The 24,380-nt window shown below is 47.2% G+C and overlaps 2 protein-coding genes across 2 annotated transcripts; both read right to left on the bottom strand.

Moving 5' to 3' along the window:
* Positions 1-113: 113 nt before the first annotated feature.
* Positions 114-1,751, bottom strand: Ctxn1 (cortexin 1). The gene is made up of 2 exons (XM_028785516.1): positions 1,533-1,751; positions 114-1,129 (listed from the first exon to the last, which is right to left on the bottom strand). Exon 2 carries the CDS (start codon positions 1,109-1,111, stop codon positions 863-865), a length of 249 nt encoding a protein of 82 aa, XP_028641349.1. The 5' UTR covers positions 1,112-1,129; positions 1,533-1,751; the 3' UTR covers positions 114-862.
* A 502-nt stretch (positions 1,752-2,253) lies between these two features.
* Positions 2,254-18,061, bottom strand: Timm44 (translocase of inner mitochondrial membrane 44). Its single transcript, XM_028785517.1, has 13 exons — positions 17,974-18,061; positions 16,310-16,405; positions 12,441-12,611; positions 10,873-10,953; positions 10,429-10,578; positions 10,206-10,342; positions 9,859-9,944; positions 9,136-9,228; positions 8,922-9,046; positions 7,550-7,600; positions 4,455-4,544; positions 3,055-3,165; positions 2,254-2,766 (listed from the first exon to the last, which is right to left on the bottom strand). The coding sequence occupies exons 1-13, from the start codon at positions 18,016-18,018 to the stop codon at positions 2,647-2,649; spliced, it is 1,356 nt and encodes a 451-aa protein (XP_028641350.1). The 5' UTR covers positions 18,019-18,061; the 3' UTR covers positions 2,254-2,646.
* Positions 18,062-24,380: the final 6,319 nt, after the last annotated feature.

Genomic DNA, 24,380 nt, shown 5'->3' with positions numbered 1-24,380 from the left:
AGATAGGACTTCTAGTCTCCTGGCTTGTAGAATAGAGGATCCTAACAGGAGCTTGGCTCCTTGGCTGTCTGTCACAAACTCTCAGAAGCAAACAGACTAAGAACAGGACTGGCTAACTCAGCAATCTGCTTTACATGCAGTAAACACTCAATAATAGCTTTTATTATCTCCACCGTTCAGAGGCAGGGAGGTGTGAACGGCAAGGGAAGGGCATGGCGACAAGGGGGAGATGGGAGACGTGGTGCAAAGGAAAGGCACTCTAACCTGTGCTAGGGCTGGGGCTGGGAAGGGGATGAGCCTGCTTGTACTCCTGCACATAAAGTGCCAGACATTATCAACATAAGCAGCTGCCATGGTGGGGTTTCAGGGTCTGTCTCTTGGGCAGGCTGTACCGTGCATTCTAGGTAAGCAGCGTCCAATGTCAGTACAAGAGAGCCTGCCTGCCAGGGCCAGAACTCATGGAATGCACTGAAATTCGTGATAACCATAACGGGGAAAGAAGTAAGAGATAAGGAGACTGCATTCCGAGGAAAGGATAGAACATGCCTGGTTGTTGGGGAAGGCTGAGGTTGGAACGGGGTCCTTCGCTCACTAGGTACTCAGTGTTGAGAGATCAGCAGCGAGGGTGAGTGAGTAGAGAGAAGGGGACAGGGCAGATAAAGGCACCAGGTGGGGTTCTGGACTGGCCAGGAAGGAAGATGGGTGGCTAAGGTGGGTAAGGACTGGACTTCTCCAAACGCCCTCAACTCTGAGCTAGGGCATCTAGGCATAACGTAGAGCGCAGTCCAGGCTGGTGGCACCCCTCCACGGGGCTGACCCTTGCAGGAATCTTCCTAAGGACCTGCCCAGGACTGGTTCCCCATCACACCAACGCATAGTCGAACTGCCCACGTTCGAGCGCCTCCTTGTGGTCGGTCCAGGACGAGGCGGGCATGCGGCTGTAGGGGTCTAGCAGTATGCGTACACAGCGCACCATCAACAGAACCAACACCACGAGCAGGCAGAGCACGAAGGCGAACACCGTGCGTTGCTCGATGTCCAGGCCCGCGCCCACCGGGGGCCCCGTCGATGGCGGCAGCGGCTCCGGTGATAGTGTCCACGCCGCACTCATAGCTCACATCGTCGCGCTCTGCGGAGAGAGGGGTACCCACCCCGGGGTCCTTGGGAATGAGGCTATGCCCTTCCTGCACCTCCATCCACCCCTTCTGAAGTCGCCCCTTTGATGTATCCCACAGTATCATCCCTGTCCGTACTGTCGTCTCCGGGCTACGCCCATGCCCCGCCTGTGCGCTCCGCCGCCACAGCCACGCGGGGACTCAACTCCAGCGGTGCGCGCAGGTGGGGTCGCTGAGAGCCGGGACAGGTCAGCTTAGATCTGCCCAGCTCGCGCACAACAGGTGCGAACGCGCTGGGACAGAGATCAGAGCTGCACTGTTTGAACTGGTCCCCGCCCCGCTCCCTTTGTTCTCCAAGGCCCAAGACCCCCCTCCCCCACTGTAGCCACCTCCCGGGCTACAGCGCGCCCCCCTCACCCTTGGTCCTAGACGGGGACCGGCCGCCCTGCAGCCCCTCTCTTTCTTTCTCTCAGGACTCGTACGCTGCTTTGCTCTGGTCTTCCCCGGGTGGCGGCGGTAGTGGCAGAGGCTGTGGCAGCCCCAGCTCAGCCCACCCCACCCGCCCCTGGAGCTGTGGAGACCGAGGAAGGAGAGCCGCGCGCCAGCCGGGCCGCCGCGGCTGTTCCCATGACGACGGGGGCGGGGCTGCGAGGGGGTGGCGGCTGTGTTAGGAGCTGTGCCTGGGCTTGTGACCCCGCCCCAGACTGCCTATCAGGAGACTGGAGCTTCCCATCACTGTGCCAGCCCAGACAGCCCCAGCTTCCAGCTCTTAGAGCACCCAGGACCTCGCCAGGACATGGGCAGTTACTAGCCTCTACCACGGAAGCTTCACCCTGATCTCAGTGTCTGTATCCCTATTCTTCCAGGCCAACCCTTTACTCTAGCCTGTTTTAAGAGGACCCCGATGGCCCCAAACATCGCCTATTAATGTTAAGCTGCCAGTCTCAGGGAACCCTCAATTCAACAGAGACCCCTGACAGGTGGGATGTTTATTTTTCCCACAAAAGGGCAGGGTCTTGGCCTGAGAAAGCAGCACTCTGTCTGGCTATAATCCTTCACTGATTTAGAAGGTCTATGACAGGCACTCAGTGCCAGCCTTCCCAGCAGAGATGTACACATCAGACCGTTCACACCGCTCGTCTGCGCTTTGGTGTTTTATTATGTCCGATCTTAGGCTTATGTACAGGAAGTAAGAGCACTGATTTAAAAACAAAAACAAAAAAGGCCCTAAAGTGGGTTGGCAGGCAAAGCCAGTGGACTACTTGGAACAGGAGGCCAGACCTCACCCTATAGCAGTCCCTGGGCTGGGGCCTTCCACTGACACTGTCAGTAACCCTGTGACACTCAGGAACATCCCCCTCCTGCTAGACATCCCAAGCTCTTTCCTTGACCAGCTGTTTTTCACAGCTGTCCTGAAGAACTTGGGGCAGAAGCCAGTTCACAGCTGTATCAGATGTGCCAAAGTGTCTCTGTGTGTCTGTCCCATGATAGTCTAGCCTGGAGCTGCCTAGACTTCACTTCATTGCTGGCCTCAGAGGATCTGCTCTGTGCTGGAGGCTGAGATGTCCAGAAGGCGCCAGGCAGCATAAGGGTTGAGCTCCTCCTGGTCTCTGCAGAGTGCCCACACATACATCATTCGCAGTACCTTGTCCTGTGGAGACCCAGCAGAGTAAGGGGCCAGGCTTGGTGGGTATACAGAAGGGCTACTGAGGGAGTCAGGGAAGGCTCTAGGAGGGGCCACAGGAATGGGTGTTCAGGGCTGCTGGCTCTGGTCGCTGGTCAGGTGAAATGGTGCTCTGACTTCAAAAAGGTCTCAACTTGTAGTTGTGGTACTTCTCTTCAACCCCAGAGCCTGCCTGGCTCTGTGCTGGGGAGGCATGCACAGGGCCCTGTATGTGAAAAGCTGTCCCCAACCTCCGTTCCCTCGATTGCTACTCACCGGGTCACCGTGATACACCTCGCCTTTGGTGTTCTTGATCACCATCACCAACTGGGCCTGAAAGGTAACGATCAGCACTGGGCCCTGCTCCATCATCTTGCCCAAGGCCAGCTGCAGGGAACACAGAAGTACGGGCCTCAGAATTGTATACCTCCACCCTGCACTCAAAGCCCTGGAGATGAAAAGCCCTAAAGTTGGCACTCTGTAGGAAAAACGTCTGTCACTCTGCCCTGCTAAAGGTATGGTACAACCCTCCCTACTATGGAGGAGTGAGTTTTTCCAATGGGCTCCTTCTCATGAACAACTCCAGGCCTTCAACTGTGTGATTTCTCTGTTCCCAGACTGGGTCCATGCAGGTTCATGAAGGGCAAGCGGTGAAGGAAGGCAGGAAGTTGGCTCCACTTTGCCTGCAGCTCCCTCAAGGTAAGAAGTCCTGGTGACTGAAGCTGAGCTGCCTGTTAGGGACCCATGCTGCAGAGGCAGGAGCACCACTGCCAATGGATCTCAAGGGCACTGGAGGGTTCGGCAATGCTCACCACCTGCTCAGCAACACGAGTGCTCCTGCATGCAGGATGAGCGGCGCCCTAACAAACACACTTGAAAGTATCATCAAAACTCATAAAATACCAAATGTAATAAGCATCCTAGCAAATATGTCGGCCTACACATAAGCAAAGCTATCTAATACAAAGCCTATTTTTATTTTGATACATCTCAGGTAACATAGGGTGGGCTTGAACTAACTTATGAATGGCCCTAAATTCCACTGCCTCGGCCTTCAATGCTGGGATTATAGGCATGAGCTACCACACTCACTAACAAAGCCTATTTTATAATAAAGTTATTTAGCTCAGATTGCCCTTGAACTTTTGGGATCCTCCTGCCTCAACTTCCAGAGTGCTTGAATTCTAGGTATGTGTCTCCATGCCTGGCTCACCGCATATAATTTTGTTCTTTTTATTTTTCATTTTTTGTATGAATACCAGATGTAGACAAATACAGACCAGCCTTCCCCGCAAAACCAAGCAAACATCAACCAATGACTTAAGTCACATCGTTTGGGAGGAAATCACTTACACTTCAACCACAGAACTATGGAAAGCTTTGGGTGGCAGGTTAGTACAGTTTTGTTTGTTACTGGACTAGGAGTTCACCCTTAGCCTTACAAATGCTAAGCTAGGACTCTTACCACTGCCTTAAATCCCCAGGCCACTTCTTTTTTTGAAACTATGCCACAAAGTTACCCAGATTAGCCTGGAACTCACTCCGTAGCCCAAGCAGACCTTAAATGCACAATCTTCCTGCCTTGAGTAGTGGGAATCAGCAGGCCTGGCTTCATTTCATAGCCTATGTCAGCTGGTGTTTCACTCTGATTAGCTGCTTCCTTGGGGGTGACTTACGTCCACATTGCTGATGTCCAGGACTCGGGAGTGGAACTGGAGGCCCAAAGCCTTGGCCTGCTGGATGGAGTGGGCCAGCTGGCTGTAGGTCTGCAATGAGAGGCAATATGCCCATACAGTCAGCCACTGAGAGGGGTTGGGTCACACCCAGAAGTATAGCTACATTTAAATGCCCTAGCACCTGGACCGGCAGAAGCCAAGAGCGCAAGTCTAAGCCCAGAAGGATGCCACTCTTCGCTGGCCAGACCTGTACACTTTTCATTATGGAAAGAGCCATACTTCCAAGCAGGAGCAGTATTAATCAGTGTAGTAGGTAATTCACAGCATCATCCAAAGTACACTCCCAGGGTAAGCCGGGGGACTCTTGGCTCGTCTCTGCTGCTCCCAGATTCACCTCCCCTAGAATCTTGGCCTGGAATCAGATGTCTTTTCTAGGATTTGTCCCAAACCTGTGGGCTGCCCTAGAACTCACTGCTTGAGTGGCCTCTCTCACAGAACACCCGAGGTGCTACCCTTCACTGCCCCAAGAGCTTGGGGGACATGAAGCCACATGGAGAGCAGTTTGAGTATGGAGGCAACTAAGACAGAAAATGGTGTGAAGGCATTTCTGGACTTTTTATGGGCATAACGGATATGCTGCAGAGGAGTGGGAGTAGCATGGGTTAGCAGTAGTGCTGGGCTTGGAAGATGGCTCAGTGGATTAAACACTTTCTGCACAAATATGATGACCTGAGTTCAAATCTCCAAAACCCAGCACGTCTGTAACCTCAGCATTCCTGCAGGGGACAGGAGAATCTCTGGAAGCTCTTGGCCATCGAGCCTGGCGTACACACAGTAGTGAACAGGATATCCTGTCTCACACAAGATAAGGGATGAGGATCAACACTTGAGATTGTCTTATGGCCTCCACACGGGCATTGTGGCAAAAACATACACAAAGCAGTGTCAACCCTCTATGGTAATACCTACCCTCCCCACTTTGGAAGAGTGAGTTTTTCCAATGGTGGGTCTCTGTTGTTTATTGCTATCGAGATAAGGGTTTCATGTAGCTTAAGCTAGCCGTGAACTCTATGTAGCAAAAGATGACTTGGGCTGGAGATCCAGAGTTCAATTCCCAGCAACCACATGGTGGCTCACAACCATCTATAAGAACATCTGGTGCCCTCTTCTGGCCTGCAGGCATACATGCAGGCAGAATGCTATATACATAATGAACACATCTTTTTAAAAAAAAAAAAAGAAAGAAAGAAAGAAAAAAAGATGACTCTGCTGCTTCTACTTCCCCAGTGCTCGGATGGTAAACAGTTGTCTCCACACCTGGTGTATGCAGTACTGGGCATCAAACTCATAGCTTCTGGCATGTGAGGTAAGCACTCTAAAAATAGTGTCATGCCCCACACCCATGCGTATCTTCAAGATAACATTCTAAAAACACCTCACTGGAAGCGAACTAGAATTTCAGCTGTGTTCTAGGGGTACCAGGCCACTCTTGATAGAAAAGATCAGCCACGACTTTGTGGTTCCAAAGGAAGAGAAAGAGAAGGTAGGGAGACAGGAGGAAGAGGAAGAGAGCTCTCCTAAATGCCCACTGGCTTAGTCACCAGTGCAGGGGAGTATTTAAAAAGAGAACCTGACAGATCTTCTCCTCTGCTTTTCCCCAAGTTGTTTGTGCGCTCGGTACAGAATAGGATGAGCCAAAAAAAGGCTCCAGATTGCTTCACACAAAGAAGCTGAAAGAAAAACAAAACAAAAACCCCACAACCCTGCTTGGAGAGACAGAGCCAGAAGCCAGTAGGGTGAGGTAAGGTGGCCTGAGCAGACCAGATGAGAGCAGGAGTTCCATGGGGACAGGGAGATTGCCAGGAAAGAGCAGACAGCATGTGCTCCCAGTGAAGATACTGGCTCCCCCACAGCCTGCTCTGACTGTGACCCGGAGATCTTTGAGCCCTGACTCTGGGAAGCAGCTAGGGCCTCCTTAGGACACAATGTCCTTCCTCAGCCGGGAAGTCTACCCACATTTCTGTCTTAATCTTTGTTACATTATCTTATTAGAGGGAGGACCTGCTGGGACATTGTGAATACTTCATATTTAAATGAACTCATAATCACCATGAGGCACCTGTCACTACCATGTATGGGCTCAGAAGAGCTAAGGGAAACTTCATACATTCAAGTGAGCTCTTCTATCACCTTCCTGAATAGGAAGCTCCCAACCTGCACATCCCAGGCCATCTTTCATGGGGTCCTGATCACTGCCACTTAAGCTGGGCAGAAAAAAGACAACAGACCACCCTGGAAATTTTATATTTGTGTCAAGAATCATTTCTGTGATTCACTTTAACCAAAATTAGTTTCTGGGTGCTGGGGAGATAGCACTTTCTGTGCAAGCATGAGAACTGACTAGAGTCTGGATCTCACGAACCCACACAAAAGATGGATAGGTGTGGAAGCTTTGTCTGTACATCTAGGGCCCAGTAGGTGGAAACAGGGAGCTCATAGGCAAGCTGGCTAGCTAGGACAGCTGAAACAACAAGCTCTGGGTTCAGCAACAATCCCTGCCTCCACTTAAGGTGGAGAGTAATTGTGATCAACCTTCACCAATCTTCAAGCCTCCAGATGCACGTGCCTACATACTCATGTAAATATGTATACACTCATACACCTTTACAGATACATATGCACCCCTTCCCCCACCCCCATTAGTTTGCAGGGCTGAAGATATAGTTTAATAGTAGAACCTTGCCTTCATGCATTTATTAAGCTCGATCTGTGGGCACCTGTGCATCACATGCAGAGGAAAGGACAGAAAGGTGGGCTGCTGGGCTCTGTGGAAACCAAGTATATCAGATGTGAAGACCCCTCTCCCACTGGACATGAGAGCCAGAGCCACCCAAGCTGTCTATCTATCTATCTATCTATCTATCTATCTATCTATCTATCTATCTATCTATCTATCTTTGCATTGCTAGGGATAGAACCCAAGACACCATATATGCTAGAAAAATGCCTGTCTCTAAGACATACTCTAGCCCTTCTGACAGTGTTTTGTTTCTGCTTTGCTTTGCTCTTTAGCTGGAGAGAAAAATGGTACTCACAGCTTCATAGCACCAGTCTTTGAGAATGTCAAGCTCCCCGGAAATCATGGCCTAAAGAGGGAGAAGGAAAACATAAGCACGAGAAGCTGAGTGAGCTTTTACAGCAGAATGCAACGGCCTTCCCTGGAGACCCTGGAGTCCTGTTCACCAGCCTGGGTCTGGGGAAGAGAAAGAGGCTAGGTTAGGTTGACAGGCAGCTGTGGGTGTCCTGAGTGGGAGTAGACCAGTCCCTTCACTTACGTTCAGACAGTTCTGGTCTTCTGAGTGCAAGACAAGGAAAGATATGGGGAGCAGGGGAGTCCTCACAGTGGAGGAGATGCCTTCCAAGCATACCTCCCTGAGGACCAGGCTTTGGACAGTGAGAAATCAGGCAGGCTACAATGAGGTAGAGGACATAGCCACACAAACCGAGGTAGTTGTGTTGAGGAGGGTGAGGGAGGTGCCCAGAGAGGAAGCAAGAAGCAGTTGTGGTGCAGTCCTACAGACGCTGCCTGGGTGACACCTGCTGTTCTTGGTGACAGCTCCCTTCCCACCTCCTTTCAGTCCTGACCAAAGAGTGAGAAGGCTGGGAAATTGGAACGAGAGGAGAGGATAAACCACACGGAGGTAAGTGGAAGGAGGAGGGCCTGGGGGTTGGGAGGTTTTCTCACGGTACTGTGAAGGGTGTAATAAAGGCCTGACCTGAGCAGGACTGCCCCAGATCCTGCCATGTTCTGAGTGCTTCAGACAGGTGGAGGCAGACAACCAGCCAATATAGGTAAGTGTGCTGCTCTGTGACTTGAACAAGATTCATTCTATTGGCTTACAAACCAAAGAGGCAAGAACAACTGTATACAAAATGCCAGGACTGCCAGAGACAGTGGCTCCAGACCTTCTTGGCTCTTACATGGCCAGGGTGCCCTGGGTCTGAATGAGAATGTACTAGTTGTCTCCTTCTCTCCTGAAAAGCTGGGGCTCCTGGGCTGTTCCCAGCAATCTCTGGAAATGGCTTCAGGAACACCTTACCAGGAGGCACAATATAGAACTTCAGGGACAAGAGCCATGACTGACCATAAAAACAGAGAGAAACCCAACCTGGAGTTATCATGCCCCATGGAGAAGGCAAGAAACCTCCACAGCCAGCACAGAGCATAGGAGAGGGCTAGTGCTCCCTTCTGAGAACCCTAACTGTCATGGTAGGACACAGGCCTCTGTAGCTGGGGAAGGTGTTAAGAGATATTGCTCCCAGGCTGAGCCCTGACTGCAGCTATACCACAGGCTAAGTATCTGCTCAGAAAACAGTCCCAGTAACTTTGCTCTGAGGTAGACTCATCCCTAGGGTACCACCCAGAATGAGGAGGAGGCCCCACCATGACATGTGGATAGCTCGCACCTCTAGGATGTTGGGGATAATGTCAGTTTCACACTGATGAAGAAAGCGGTCCTTGTCAAAGGTTGGGTCCACTTTCAGGATCTCCGTTAGCACCTCGGACATTTCTGTCTTTGAGAAAAGACCTCCTGCAGGGAGAGGAGCCCTCAGGTTAGGGCTTAGCTTCCAGACTTGGCTGCAGCTAGGGAACAAAGAATGGCTCTGAAGCCACGCTCACCCAGCATGTCAGTGACCTTGTCGGTTACGGCCCGGGATGCCCGGATGAAGACATTGTCACTCTCGTCATATTTCATCTTCATCTGAAAGAAACCTATGGATACACACAGGAGCTAGAGAAAGGGACCTTCCGATGAGATACCCTGACTCCAGTTCCAGAGAACTCTCTGCAAGACTCCTCTTCTTGACATGGGTCAGTTCTAGGCAAGCCATCTGTGGGCCTGAGTCTGCCTCCTCATTTCAGAATGTGGATTATCTATCAGACTACCTGTAAAAATGCAGAAACTCAGCTACAGCTTCTGAAAGGCTGTACAAAATTTGGGACGCTACCCCTGGTGGTTGTTGCCTCCACTACAAAGGAAACACAGGCCTCTAACAGTCTTCACAGGAGAAAGGATAAGGGTATGTAGGCAGTGGCTCTCCTGCTCAGCCCCCGGAGAAATCCTGTGGCTGGCTGAAAGTAAAGAGCAGTCCCAGAGTCTGCGCCAAGGCCGGCACCACCTCTGTGAATGCCAGGGCTCCTGACATCTTAACTATCCTCTGAGGGGTGACCATCTAGTGCCTTAGTGACAAGAGCTACAGTTAGCTGGGCAGGTAGATTTAAGGAGGTGTGTGACCCTGTCTGATCCCATCTTTCTTTCTATAAAGTGGGGTTCTGTCTAGTACCCGGCTGGGATCTGTTGCCACTGTCCGGCCTGAGACCCCGCAGGCTGGCCGTACTCACGGTTGAACACAATGTTGTTCTCTCTGAAGTCCTTCCACTGCTGGTACCACTTGGAGTCCTTGTGTAGCACAACCCCTAGCTCTTCCCTGTGGGAAAAGGCAGGCGGCGGCCGGAGTGGACTTCAGCCCACAGAGGTCACCCCAGGGCCCTGCACCCTCCTATGCGCACTGGGAGGCTGGCAGAGGATGGCTCCAGATCCAGGAGCCTCGGCTCCGGCTTTCTTTCCTCTCTTTTCCCTCACCCATCTCTCAACCCCCCAGTTCTCAGGAGGGAGCCAGGAACCCTGAGAGAGACAGACTTGCACAGGAACCTCCCAGGGGACCACTCAGGGCCTGTCTGGGACCTACTCATTAGGCTTCAACTCTTTGCTTTCTTTGAACTTTGCTCCAAACTCTGTCCTTTTCCGGAGCCGCTCAGGCCGGCGGTAGGGCCCCGTGTGTCCAAGTACGCTCTCGTCAATCTCCTTCTTCACTGACTCTACACCCTGCAGGGGAGAACCGGCCTGTGGTTGCTGAGAGCCACCATTGAGGAGGTCCCTGATCCTGCCTGGCCTGAGCCAGGCTCACTCACCTGGGAGATGGCTTTGAAGGCTGCTGTCTTGCCCAGCTTCTCCCCACCCTTGGACACTGATTCTGCTGACTGCTTGGCTGTTCTGGCGGCCTCTTCTACCCCCTCCTTGATCTTCCGGCCAAGGTCACTCTTACTGACTTCATCAAGACTCTACTGAGACAGAGACAGAGACAGAGGGGAGGATGTCACATAGGCCCATAGCACAGCCTTGAGAATAAGAATACTGCATTCTACCCCTAAAGTTCAGGATTCTCCCTAGAAAGGGCAAGAATAGAATGGGAATTCCCAGCCACGGGAAACACTTAGCGAAAGTGAGAGGATGTCCAACCCGGCTCGGAGTACTATCCCTCTAGGAGGAGCCTACACCTACCTGTACCCTGACTTAGGTTGGAGAGCCCCTCCCATTCTATTTTCAGCCCTTGTCAGGTCAGCCTCGGGCCTTACCTCCTTCACTGTCCCTGTCAACTCTCCAAGCTTCTTTTTTATTGCTTCACTGGTACGCACCGTTTCGGATTCGATGGTTTTCTAGGATCAGAGAATTTCCTCTTTTTATTTGGATACAGCAGAGAATTTGATCATCTAATCAAAGGTTCCCAGGAGTACTGGCTGCTTACACTCTGTGAAGACCTTCAACTCCATTGTTTTACATAGGGCTTTTTGCTCTGAAGAGACACCATAACCATGACAACTTTCTACATCTGAATCCTCAGGTATCAGGAAGGAAAATAACTACCATAATAGGCCTAGTTTGAGCATCTGAGACCTCAAAGCCCACCCACCATAGTGACATACTTCCTCAAACAACACCTCCTAATACTGTCATTGCCTATGGGCTAAGCATTCAAACGCGTGAGTCTATGGGGGCAATACCTATTCAAACCACCACACCCATGAATGTCTACTTGGGAGCTACCTCCAAACCCTAAGTCTTTCTCTGAGTGGAAAGAGATGGTTCTGCCAACCTCTACTCATCAATGCCATTTTATTTCCATAGTTCAAGCTTGGGTCCCTGGCTTGCTCTGTTCCCAGATAATTCATTCTTTACTGATGGGACGAGGGCATCTTTCATCAGGTCACACAGGAGTACCCTCCAAATAAATAGCTTGGAAATGCATAGAAAGAAAAGGCCTTCCTGGGGGAACTGGTGGGGATCAATAGAACCAAATGCAGAGGACCCAGCTAAGAGCACTGCACTGAGGCTCAGCTGCTCACTGGCAGACAGGACCACTGTGCCTCCTTACGGGGCCCTTGAATGCTATAAAGATGCCAAGACCAGTCCCAGTGGCCAGAACTTGGTGGCTATTCAAGAGATACCAGGGCGTAATTAGGTAGAGAGGTGGGTCAGTGCATAAAGTGCCTACTATGCAAGCATGAGAACCTTCCATCTCCAGAACTCACAAGAAATAAAAAAGTCGAGGCAGGTATTATTAGTCCAGTGTTGGAGAAGGGTGAGGAGGTGCCAGACAGCGGGACAGGCGGATCCTTAATGACCACTGATGGCCAGTTCAACAGAGTTCACTGAACTTCAGGTTCAGAGAAAGACCCTAACTGCCCCGCAAAATAAGGTAGCAACCAATCAGGAAAGACAGATACACTATCCACTGGCCTTCAAATGCATAAATGTGCACATGTACACATAAAATACACACAAAAGAGTAGCAAGCACTAAGTGACACCAGCATTATGGCCCATTTCATATTAGCATTATGGCTCTAAGCTGTCACATGATGGATCACATGATGCAGATGTCATTCTAGCATGTCTTGGAGTTCTCCCAAAAGTAATTACTTTGGTGACTATGCTGTGCTATCTACACAAGTGCTGAAGATGCCTTGCCAAACTAAATGACCACTCTTGGACTAGTTTAACTACAGTGCCACAGAGAACCCTGCAAGGCCCAGAGGCATAGGCAACCTGCTCCTGTTCTGATATCTCTGAATCAGTGCTATGATCTAGCTGCCTTCTCCCAGTGACTCTGGTCCAGGGAATAAAGATGAGACTGAGATACTCACGTATTTTCTTCTGGCTTCCTGGAGGGCATCCGACTCTTCTAGCTTCTTGGCCTCATCTCGGAACTTTTTTATACTTTCTTTCATCTCTTTGTTTTTGGCTAATTCTTGTTTGATGTTATCTAGCAAGCCTGACAAAAACCCTTTTCTGCTCCCAGAAGAGTAAGATTTGGTCTAGAAAGAATGTAAAATTGAAAAAAAAAAAAAGAAAGAAAGAACATTTAGAGGCTAGAAAGAAAGGCACACATGGTCTGGTTACCACTGAGTGCCCAATTTCTTCCCCTCTGTTGACAGTGGTGTTTAACAGTGAATAGACATCTTTTTTTATTACAACAGAATTTGAATTACAGGAACACCCATGATAAGTTACACTATAAGCCCTATGTGTTCACAGGTTCATATCTATTGATGTTATCAACCACAAGTCAAAAATAAAATCTTACATACCCATGCTCATTGCCACACTAGTCACAATATGCAAGACATGGAACCAAATTAGGTGTCCACCAACAGAGAGATGAACAGAGAACATGGAGTTGTTTTCAGCCACAAAGAATGAAGTTATGGCTAGATATGGTGGAATACACCTTTAATTACAGCACTTGGGAGGCAAACCAGGTGGATCTGAGTTCAAGGCCAGCTTGGTCTACAAAGTGAGTTCCAAGACAGTCAGAGTTATGTAAAGAAAAAAAAATTGTCTCGGGAAAAAAAATCAAGTTATGTGCTGTTCTGGAAAATATCACGTACAATTGGAAATAACCATATTAAGTCATATTAAGTAAATTAAAGTTAGACTCAGACAAATACTTTGTGCATTTGCTCAGTTGTGGGTGTGAGATTTTATAGCTACATCAAATAATGTGTATGTCTGTGTGTGTGTATGAGAGAGAGAGAGAGAGAAAGAGAGAAAGAGAGAGAGAGAGAGAGAGAGAGAAAGAGAGAGTGAGTGTGGGGGGACATACAGTCAAAGCTGGGGAAACAAAAGGGACTAGTGGGAGGGTCAAGAAAAGGAAGAGTATTGGGGGAGGAACATGCTAGAAGTCATTCATATACTTGCATGAAAACGGCCGTATATAACTGTACAGTAAAAAGAAACAAGCAAAGCTTCTGAGCCAGGTGGAGTGGCACATACTGTAACCCCAGCACTCAGAAGACTGAGTTCCATCTCTGGGACCTACACGGTGAAAGGAACAAACAGATTCCTGCAAGTTGTCCTCTGACCTCCATACATACACCGTGGCACAAACACGCTCTTCTCTAAATAATAATGTTTCATAAATAAGCTCACTCGGGAGGCAGAGGCAGGCGGATTTCTGAGTTTGAGGACAGCCTGGTCTACAGGGTGAGTTCCAGGACAGCCAGGACTACACAGAGAAACCCTGTCTCCAAACAAACAAACAAACAAAAGCTTAAGCAACAACATCGACGACAAGAGAGAGGCTGACACATGGAGATTTTGAGATTAAACCTGGTTTGGATCTCAGTAACGAGTCTGAGGCCAGCTTGGTCTACATCTCAGGTTCCAACATACATGGCAAGATCTTGTCTCAAAAACAAACCAAAATTAAACACATGGAAGTTTGTTTTTCTTTTTTTCTCAAGATTTGTTTTTATTATTTTAATCATGTGTACAGAGGGGTGGGTATGTGCACATGAATATATGTGGCTACAGAGCTCAAAGGTATCAGACGACCCTGGAACTGGGGTTAGAGGCAGTTGTAAAACTACCTGATGTGGGTGCTGGAGATTGAACTCAGGTCCTCAAAAAAGATCTCTCCAGCTCTGTTTTACTTTTATGATTCCCTAACATCACAATGTAGCAACTACTGACATAGTATTTACACTGTGTCAGGTGTTTCAAGTTGGAGTTACTTGTAACTGTTAACTTGAATCACCAGAAAAAGGAGTCTCAATTGAGAGACTGTCCAGATCAGACTGGCCTGGTGGGGGAATATCTTGATTAATAGTGAATGTGGGATGGTTCCCAGCCCACAGTGGGATAGAGTCATTGCCTGGGCAAGGAGGGGAAGCCCTGGGGTGTATAATAAGGCTGGGCTAGCATGAGCCTGGGGGAGGTAGTGAGCACTGTCCCTCTAGTTTCTTCTGTATTTCCTTGGCTGTGAGTGTATTTCCTGGTTGAAGGTAATACTGTGCACATACAACTAACCAACTGATATATGGCTATGTGAAAAGGCCACAGACTGCGTGAGATTCCAAAAATGGCAAAACTCAAAGACAGTAAAAATACTTATGGTTGTCAAAGGGTCTAAAAGAAGGAGGGATGAACAAGCAGAGCCCAGAGGATCACTTAGGACAGTGACTGTTTGGTAATGATGATTATATATAGTGCCATGTATAGTGGCTTGTATGTAAAGATCAGACGGAAGCTTGAGAAGTGGACTAGAGGGATCGAACTTAAGTCCTGAGGCTTGTATAGCAAGCACTTTTACCCACACATTCATTTCACTAGCCCCTGCTCTTACTATTTATGTGGAGGAGTTTGTTTTGAAATAGGGTCTGGGAGCTGGTCTTGAACTTGTTGTGTAGCAGAATTTCTGATGTTCCTGCCCCACTTTCCAAGTGTGAGAGATTCCAGATGTGTACCACCACGCCTAGTTAGTGAGATTGTTTTGTACTCTCTCTACAATAGGGACAAATCCTTATCTACTCGTTAGAACCTCACGGAATGTATAACACAGAAATTAACCTGCATGTAACCAGATTTCAGATCTCAACAGTGTGTCCACTCTGGTTCGATTGTAACAATGTCATCCACAATGACAAACAGGGACCTGTGAGCAGGAAAGGGGAGAAGGTGGCCAGGGAGACTCTATAGTTTTTGTTAAATTTTTATTAGTTAATTTTGTTTGTTCTTTGGGGGCAAGAGGGGAGGCATGTTGAGATAGGGTCTCATTGTGAAGCACTGGCTATGCTGGAACTCTCTACGTAGACCAGACCAGCTTAGAGCTCCACTGAGCCACATCCCCACCCCTTTTAATTTTCCTAAAAGCTAAAACTGCTCTAAAAGATAGTGTCTGTCAAAAGGAAGATACCAAAGCGAGGCACCAACTCACACTCACAAACATTCAAACACAGACCCACACGCATTCACACACCCACAAACTGTAGGTGGTACACACCTGAGAGTGCAGCACTTAGGAGATGGGGGCAAGAGGACCAGAGGCTCCTCAGCTACACAGCCACAGAGGCTGCCTTGACTTATATCAATTCTTATCTTTAAAATGAAGAGAAAGTCAATGCGAGCGAGTGGCCATGTATAGTTGGTGTGTGTTAGGCTTGTTACCTTGGCTGAAGGCAGACCTGCCTCCCTAGGTCTTAGCAGTCCACAAGGGAAAGCGTCAGGGAGGAAGGAATCAAGGGGAACATTCCCATTCCTAGATTGGATGAAGGACAGGATCAGGAGGAAGCTGAGGAGAGGCTCTGGCCAGTATGCATACTTGAGGACTCAGTCACTGACACACTTACAGAAGTGTGGTTGAAGAGTAGTGACCAAAACACAAGGAGACCCAAGGCATGATGAAGTGACTCTATTTCCATATTTAAATACCCGGGCTTAGTGAGACACTCACAGACAGAAGCCAGAGAGGGAGAATGCAATTCGATACAGGATGTCTTTTCTAGCCATCACAGCTAAGTGGATGTGTTACTCCATGAGGTAAAAGTGACTTGTTGCTGGCAAAAGAAAACAGGAGGCTGACCAAGCATATCCCAGGACATCCAGAAACAAGGTCTGCTGCTCTCTGTAAGTCTGAAGGCCCTAAACACACAACCCTCCCTGAAGTGATTGTGCTGGTGTGAGGTTTTTTCCAGGTCTCTGTTGGGTCTGCTTATTGGTATCCTGGGTCACTCACCAGTGTCAGCTCTCTTCCTGGCCGGCTTATCTGGCAGCTTGAACCATGGGGTAGGTTGTGGCTGAAGAGAAATTGGATTCCGTTGCCTAGGCACCTCTAATTGGTTAAGGAAAAGAGAAAGATCCATTCAGAAAAGAGGGTCACCATGAGTCATTTGCTGAACCTTAACTTCATATGCAATCTTTGTAAAATCCGAGAAGCCACTGTAATTAGGTAGAAAGAGAATAGGTTGCATCTGTACTTCCAGGACCTGATCCCACACCTGGAACTGGGGACAACATGGGTAGGTACCAGGAAACCACGAGAGCAGTATAAACGTAACAGTATGACCCAATCTTTATTGAAGCCTACTCCACTTTGCCTATCTCCAACTACAGATGAGAACTTTCAGAGACAAACCAGTAACTTTTTGGTGCAGGGAAAACTATGGAATAGCCCTGTAATGTCCTGGTCAAAGGTTCTAAATGCAGAATCCCTCTGGGCAAAAGACCAGGTCACCTCATGAGAAAGACCTTTTTTCATCTTACCAAATAATAAACTTGTAGTTGTGTGCAGCTGAGTCCAGCATGGGTACACTGAAATGGAATGACCTACCAGAAGCACTTTTCATTTTACGAATTTTTCTTCTCCACTTTTTCCTAGCTGTGTAATTAGTGGTAACATTCCAAACTCACACAGGTTCAGAAGTGAAGATGATCAGGTTGTATCATTTGTCACCCCACTGACTGTCAGGGTTAACTCAGATGATCTAGCTGGTTAGTCTCATTTTTAATCCTTCCTCCCTTACAGCTGCACGTGTGTTCTTCCCAAAGATGCACACTTAGTCAAAGAGGATGACCTTTCTTCGGTCAAGCATATACCTGCTCTTCCCAGGTAGATCCTCCAAACAAGCTCTCAAGGTCCAAATGCATACCAGTATGGCTATAGTTACTGAAATGTTGCTCTTGAGAGTATAAATAACTTGCTTTACATTTTCCTTCCTCCTAATTGGGCGGTAGAATACTGATCTGGGCTTTAGATCAGATCAGCAACTTACTAGCTCCGGGGGCTATGAGCAGATTGTTTAATCTTTCTGAGTTTCAGGTTCCTTAACCTAATGAGACTGGGTTAAACAATAGCAATATAAACTATATTAGAACTATATAGAACTATATTCTGCGTGTGTATAACAGGCCATTGAGCTAAGTCAAGAATTCTAGGTCTTATCCAGAGGAGGAATTATTTCCTGCATTTCCACTCTAATCATTAGGAGTGGCGATTTAGGAAACACTCTCCGCAGAGAACCTGACATTTAAACGCGAACTGTGAATGTCACTTTAAAGATCATCAAGCTGTTTTCTCAATGGGGCATCGTCTCCCCAGAAACCATGGTCTCCCTCGTGCACGTGGGAACAGATCCACAGGTGAAAGGTGACCAGTTCCCGGGCAGCTTCGCGCATTGCCGCTGGATGCGGGGAAGACGGGGTTGAGGGGGATCAGTTCCCGCCCTAAGGCCTTCCTGTTACTTTCCCAAACCTCGGCTGACCCAATGACCAAACCCTAACCCAGCCGTGGAACCCATAGAAAAAAACCACGAGAGACCAGGGACTGAAGATAAGGAGGTCTTAAAAGCCTTGCGTCCAGACCCCTTATTTCTGCCCTACCAGTCCCACGAGTCTGCTCACCCGCGGACAGCGGCACCAGCCGCCCCGCAGAGCTGCCGCCGCCATGTTGAAAGAGCCCGTGTGACCTTCCTGCGTCGCTCATCGATCGCGTCATCAGCTGCGACGGCCTAGAGCAGCACCAGCCTAGAAAACCCGGGGGTGGGGAGGCGGGAGAGGGGAAAAGAAACGCGATTGGTCTTCTGTGATGAGGTAGGGCCTGAAAATGGACAACCTTGGACAGGTCCAAGTCTTTTCTAGTTCAGGACACCAAGAACTCTGCGATCCAGTCTGGGAGGGGGCAGAGTTTAGGATAGGTAAGCCTCTGGTGAGGCTCAGGGAGGAGGGCATTTTTTGTGAGACCATCCGTGGTAGGGGGCCGAGGACTGGAGAGGCGGCTCCGCAGTTAAGAGCACTGGCTGCTCTGGCAGAGGATTCTGGTTCGTTCTCAGCACTCACATGGTGGCTCACAGCTGCCTGTAACTCCAGATTCAGGGGATCCGATGCCCTCTTTTGACCTCGAAGGGCACCAGGCATGCATGTGGACATACACGCTACAGAACTTCTACCTATACACATAAAATTAAGAAGACTACAGAAAGGCCTATTGGGGAGGGGTCAGTACAGAATACTGGGGATAGCTCACATCTCAATGGTGGGTTTCTTTTTTTGTTGTTGTTGTTTTTGTTTGTTTGACTGATTTTTTTGAAGGTCTCATGTAGTCCAACAAGCAAAAGACTCATACACATAAAATAAAAATTTATAAAAATGTGTATAGACTCTCCAGGTTGGCCTCCAATTTGTTATGTAGTTGAAGACCTTGAACTTTTGATCCTCCTGCCTCCACTTACCAAGTGTTACTGATCACTGTTGTGCACCACGATAGAAGGTTTATGCACACTGCAGGGGATGGAACATAGGACCTTGTGCATGCTAAACAAGCAGCCTAACCAATGAGTCACATCTCCACTCTGAGACAGGACAACGTTAGAGATAGGCATGTAGGTGGGTGAACTATGAAAATATATTTAGTTAGAAACTAACCAAGACTGGTTAACTCTAGATGATGTTGACAATGACAGACTGACAATGTCCTGACCAACCAGCAAGCAAGTTGCTCTAAGAGGAAGAAATTTCTAACCTCTTCTTATAAGTGATGTAGGAAGAAACCTGTTGGTTCTGGTCCAGAAAAGAAAAGGAAAATTAACACTGGCTGAGGGCTAGTCCTCCATTAGTTCAATGCAAATAGGCACATCTTGCTTTGAAGAAGCACAGGTCTTTGTTATTTTGGCACTTCCATGCTATTTTTGGGTTTAGAAAATATGGCCAACAAGCAAAAGTACTGTAAAGTGACCATGCTATTTGTGGTTGTGGATATGAGGGAGACTATCCCATGGAGGAATGCCCCTGTCCTATGGAAGCTATAAAAAAGCATGCACTTAGGAAATTTCATCCTTTAAAAGAGGCAGCTTTCACTTCAGAAGATTAGAGATAGGACCAGCGACTATCTTACTATGAGATTATATCTCTAGAAGATAGTCAGTTCCTAAGATGCTAAGCCTTAAACATTTGAGACAGCAACAGTCTTGTGTATTATATTATTCTTAAAGACACTAAGAACACAAACATGTTTGAAAACATAAAACAAAGAGACAAAAAAACAAAAACAAAAAAACATGTTGGAGACACAGCATAGTGACAGAGTGCACTCCTGGATGACACAAGGGACTGGCTGGAATGTATAGGCCTAGAATCCACCAGAGAAACAAGAGGGCCTGGGCTCCATTCTTAATGACATCACACATACATACATACATACATACATACATACATACATACATACACACACACACAATTTAGTATCTTGTAGGACACAATCATTTGGTTTCATTTGTTAACCAGTCCCACAGAAGCTCCTGCACCTTTCCCTCCCCAAAGGCAGGGTCTTATGTAGCCTTTGTATATAAATCTCAAACTTCTAATTCTTATATTTCAGTCTGGCCAGTGCTGGGGTTTCTACACCACATTCAGTTTGTATAGTATTTCTAAATGTGAATTATCAAAAATCAAACTCTTTTTAAAAAAACACTTTTATTTGATGTGTATGGGTGTTTCGCCTGCTTGTTTGTATGTGCACCACATGCATGAAGTGCCTGTGGAGGCTAGAAAAGGGTATTGATCTTCTGAGATTGGAGTTTCTGACCCTTGTAAATGTCATTGTGGGTGCTGGAAATCTACCGAGGGTTCTCTGGAAGAACAGCTGAGCTATCTCTCCAGTCTGATGGTACGCTTCATAATTATTTCTTAATCCATATATTCTTTCTTCTTTCTTTCTTCCTTTTTTTCCTTCTTCCTTCCTTTCTTTCTCTCGTGCGTGCGTGCGTGCGTATGTATGTATGTATGTATGTATGTATGCATGTAGGCCAGAGAACAGCTTCTGAGAATCAGGTATGTATGTTTGAATGTATGTATGTATGTATGTATGTATGTATGTATGTATACCAGAGAACAGCTTCTGAGAATCGGGTATGATGTATGTATGTATGTATGTATGTATGTATGTAAGTATGTATGTATGTATGTATGCATGCATGTAGGCCAGAGAACAGCTTCTGAGAATCAGGTCTCTTTTCCTACCATGTACGTTCCAGGGATTCAACTCATATTGTCAGGCTTGATGGGAAGCACCTTTACCCACTGAGCCATCTTGCCAGCTCTATTAACTACTAATGAATTTACAAAACAAAATAATGAAAAGGGGACAAGTTGACACTAGGGAACATCTATTCCCAGCCTTTGTGGCTAGACACACTTGTCTCTCAGGAACCCCACTTCCAGGAGAAAGTGGGTAGGGCTTCTATTCAGGTTTTATGTGAGATAATTTGTCCTAGTTTGCTTGGTATTGTTATGATAAAACACTGGCCAAAAGTGACTTGGGGTGGAAAGGTTTTATTTCATTTTACAGTTCTCAGGCCACACTGCATCATGAAGCATCAGAACAGCAACTGGTGGCAGGAACTGAGAGACTGAAGAGGAACACTGCTTCCTGGCTCACTTCCCAAGGCTTGCTCAGCTACCTTCCTTTTACAATCTAAAACTGTACCACCCACAGTGCATTGGACCCTCCGACATCCATCACCAAGAAATGATCTACAGACTTCCCTATAGGCAAGTCTGATGGAGGCATTTTCTCAATTGAGATTTGTAGTAAGTTGGCCTAGTGCTGCTTTATTCTAATGCTAAGTGCTGGCCTCCAAGATTTGGAGTCAGCAGTAGCTTCTGGGAACCTTCCCCCAGTTGATTCTGATTGGTAAATAAAGATGCCAGCAGCCAAAAGCTGGGGAGAGGAGAGAGAAGCAGGATTTAGGGTCCCTCAGCTTGGGATCCCAAGGAAGCAGGAGGTAGGAGGAGGGCTGCCATCCCTTAGGAGAGGTGCAGCAGAGGGAGAAGAGTGAGCCATTATGCTTAGGAGAGTGTACAAGAGAGGAGAGAGGAGAGAGGCCATGGAAGAAGATCGTGCAGGAGGGAGAATCAAAGCAGCCATGTAAAGGGGCCGAGAGAACTGGGCCAAGAGGGCTGCTCAGTTGGGTCAAGTGCAGCCAAGATTGAACATTGAAATTAGTTTTAGAAGTAACTTGGAGCCGGGCAGTGGTGGCGCACGCCTTTAATCCCGGCACTTGGGAGGCAGAGGCAGGCAGATTTCTGAGTTCAAGGCCAGCCTGGTCTACAGAGTGAGTTCCAGGACAGCTGTGTAGGCTAAGCCTACACAGAGAAACCCTGTCTCGAAGAAAAACAAAAACAAAACAAAAACAAAACAAGAAGTAACTTGGAGTTATTGTGGGAGGTAGATTCTAACAGCATGAAGGTTAGGCAGTTGCCCAGCTATTGTGCTGTTTAAAGTATATTAAATATAAAGTCTCTCTCTGTGTGTATCTTTCATTCAGGAACATAAATGGTCTACAGTGGGAAGGAACCCTACACAGGGATTTATTAAATTATTATTAATACTACAGAGGTCCCCTCTCCCCACTAGCTTGTGCCAAGTTGGCAAAACACTAGCTAGCACATAGTCTTGTTCCAGTGTCAGACTAGAAAAGCACAGGGGTAGTGAGTACAAGTTTGTTAAAGTCTGGGGTTCTAATACAGCTTCTTTTGGGAGTTTGGGAAGAGGCTGAGAAAGCTGGAACTATGTAGCCTAGGCTCACTTCAAACTCACTATTCTAATGCCTCACAGCCTCCCAAGTGCTGAGACTACAGACTTGCATTTCCATCCCCTGCTGAAAATACAGCATCTCAGTTGTATTCAGAACTGTAGACTTGGACAACGGCATCCAGGAATGTGTCAATGGGGAACTCAAATTGGAAGAAAGATGGGCAAAGTGGTATATACCTGTAAGCCCCAGAACTTGAAAGGTAGGAGGATTTAGACTTAAAGTATTTATTTTCAAAGCTAGTTCAAGGCTAGTGTAGTGACCTGAATGAGAATGGCTCTCATAGGTTCATATGTTTTATTCTTTTATGTGTGTGAATGTTTTAACGGCATGTATATCTGTGTACCATGTGCGTGCCTGGTGTTCACAGAGGTCAGAAGAGGGTACCAGCCTCTCTGGAACTGGAGTGACAGGTAGTTATCTGCCATACAGATGCTAGGAGTTGAACTCAGGCCTTCTGCAAGAGCAGACAGCGCTATTATATTAACTGCTGAGCCATCTTTCTAGCCCCGACTCACACATTTGAATACCTAGTCTCTAGTTAATAGAATTGTCTGGGAAGAATCAGAAGTCTTGTTGGAGGTGTCACTAGGGCAGTCTTGAAACTTTAAAAGCCTTGTACCATCTATGGCACCATCTACCATCCACATGGTGGAAAAAGATGGCATCTTATACTTTCTTCAGTATTCTCTGCCTTCTGCTTGTAGTTCAAAATGTAAGATCAGAGCTGTTCCTGTCATTATGCCATCATGGACTCTAACCCTCTGGCATCATAAGCCCAACTAAACTACTCTTATAAGTTGCCTTTGTCATAGCAATCAATATAAAAGCGAGCAATAAAGATAGCCTGAGATACATGTGACACTATCTCAAAAAAAAAAAAAAAAGAACAAACAAGACAGAAAACAAAAGAAGAAAGAAAAACAAACATCATAGAGTAGAACAACCCTAGGAGACTGGGCGCTATTGTCCAATATATTGAAAGGGTACCTAGAAGACCTTAAAGAAGGCAGATACCTAACAAGGCCAGAACTCCATTGCCCTTTGTATTTGTATTATAGAGCCCCTGGGAAGATGGCTAAATTTATAAAGTAGTTGCTCTAAAAGTATGAGGATCTGACTTTAGATTCCCCAGCACCAATGTAAGAACTGCATATATCTGTAATCCAAGCACTGGGGTGTTGGAGACAGAAAGATCTCTGGAACTTACTGGCCAGCCAGCACAGCTGAACTGTGGAGCTTCAGGCTGTTTCAAAATACCAAGTGAAGGCCTGGAGAGATGGCTCAGTGGTTAAGAGAGTAAACACTTATTCTTCCAGAGGACCTGAATTGGGTTCCCAGCATCCATATTAGGCAGTCCAACTAGCTGTAACTTTCTGTTGGCACCCACATGGCACATACATGGTGTTCATTCACAGACACACACACACACATACAAAAATGACAAGTCTTAGGAATGGGTGGAAAGCAATTGAGGAAAACATCAACATTGATCTCCGGCCTCAACATGCATCCACAGAATCTTGCATGCACACTAGTAAGCACAAGTACACACACACACACACACACACACACACACACACACACAATTCTTGGGAAGATGAGCCAGCAGGGTTTAGATTAAGTAGTGAGATAGATACAGATTTCAATGTGTTGAGATTTCATTTCACATTAAGTGTTCTGGATCCAATTTGTGCTGACTCTTGAGTCAAAAAACAAATGTTCTGGAATTCTGAAGGCAGTTTTAAAACACAGCCAATATTTAATATGGAGTTGTAGGATCAAATAGATTACATTAACATAAAACTAACAAAAACTCTCAAAGCATCACTTCATACTCTTACTACATGTTACTATTATTTTGTCCTTGAAGTTGTTTACAAGGGTAACAAAATACCACATGAGATCCCATTCCCCACTCCTACCAAGGCTCACTGAACCTAATCTATCATGTTGTCTTCCTTTCTTTTTTTTTTTTTTTTGTTTTTTTTTTTGAGACAGAGTTTCTCTGTGTAGCCCTGGCTGTCCTGGAACTCACTCTGTAGACCAGGCTAGCCTCGAACTCTTGAACTCAGAAATTCGCCTGCCTCTGCCTCCCAAGTGCTGGGATTAAAGGCGTGAGCCACCACCGCCCGGCGTTTTCTTCCTTTCTTGATTGTATTGTCTTGCTGTTTATGACATAGGACCTTACTATGAAGTCCAGGCTGTCCTCAAGCTTAA

The sequence above is a fragment of the Grammomys surdaster genome, unplaced genomic scaffold (genome assembly GCF_004785775.1).
Source record: "Grammomys surdaster isolate TR1022 unplaced genomic scaffold, NIH_TR_1.0 125243, whole genome shotgun sequence".
Lineage (NCBI taxonomy): Eukaryota > Metazoa > Chordata > Mammalia > Rodentia > Muridae > Grammomys > Grammomys surdaster.
Note: the sequence above shows the minus strand (reverse complement) of the source record. Positions and strands in the feature narration are given on the sequence as shown.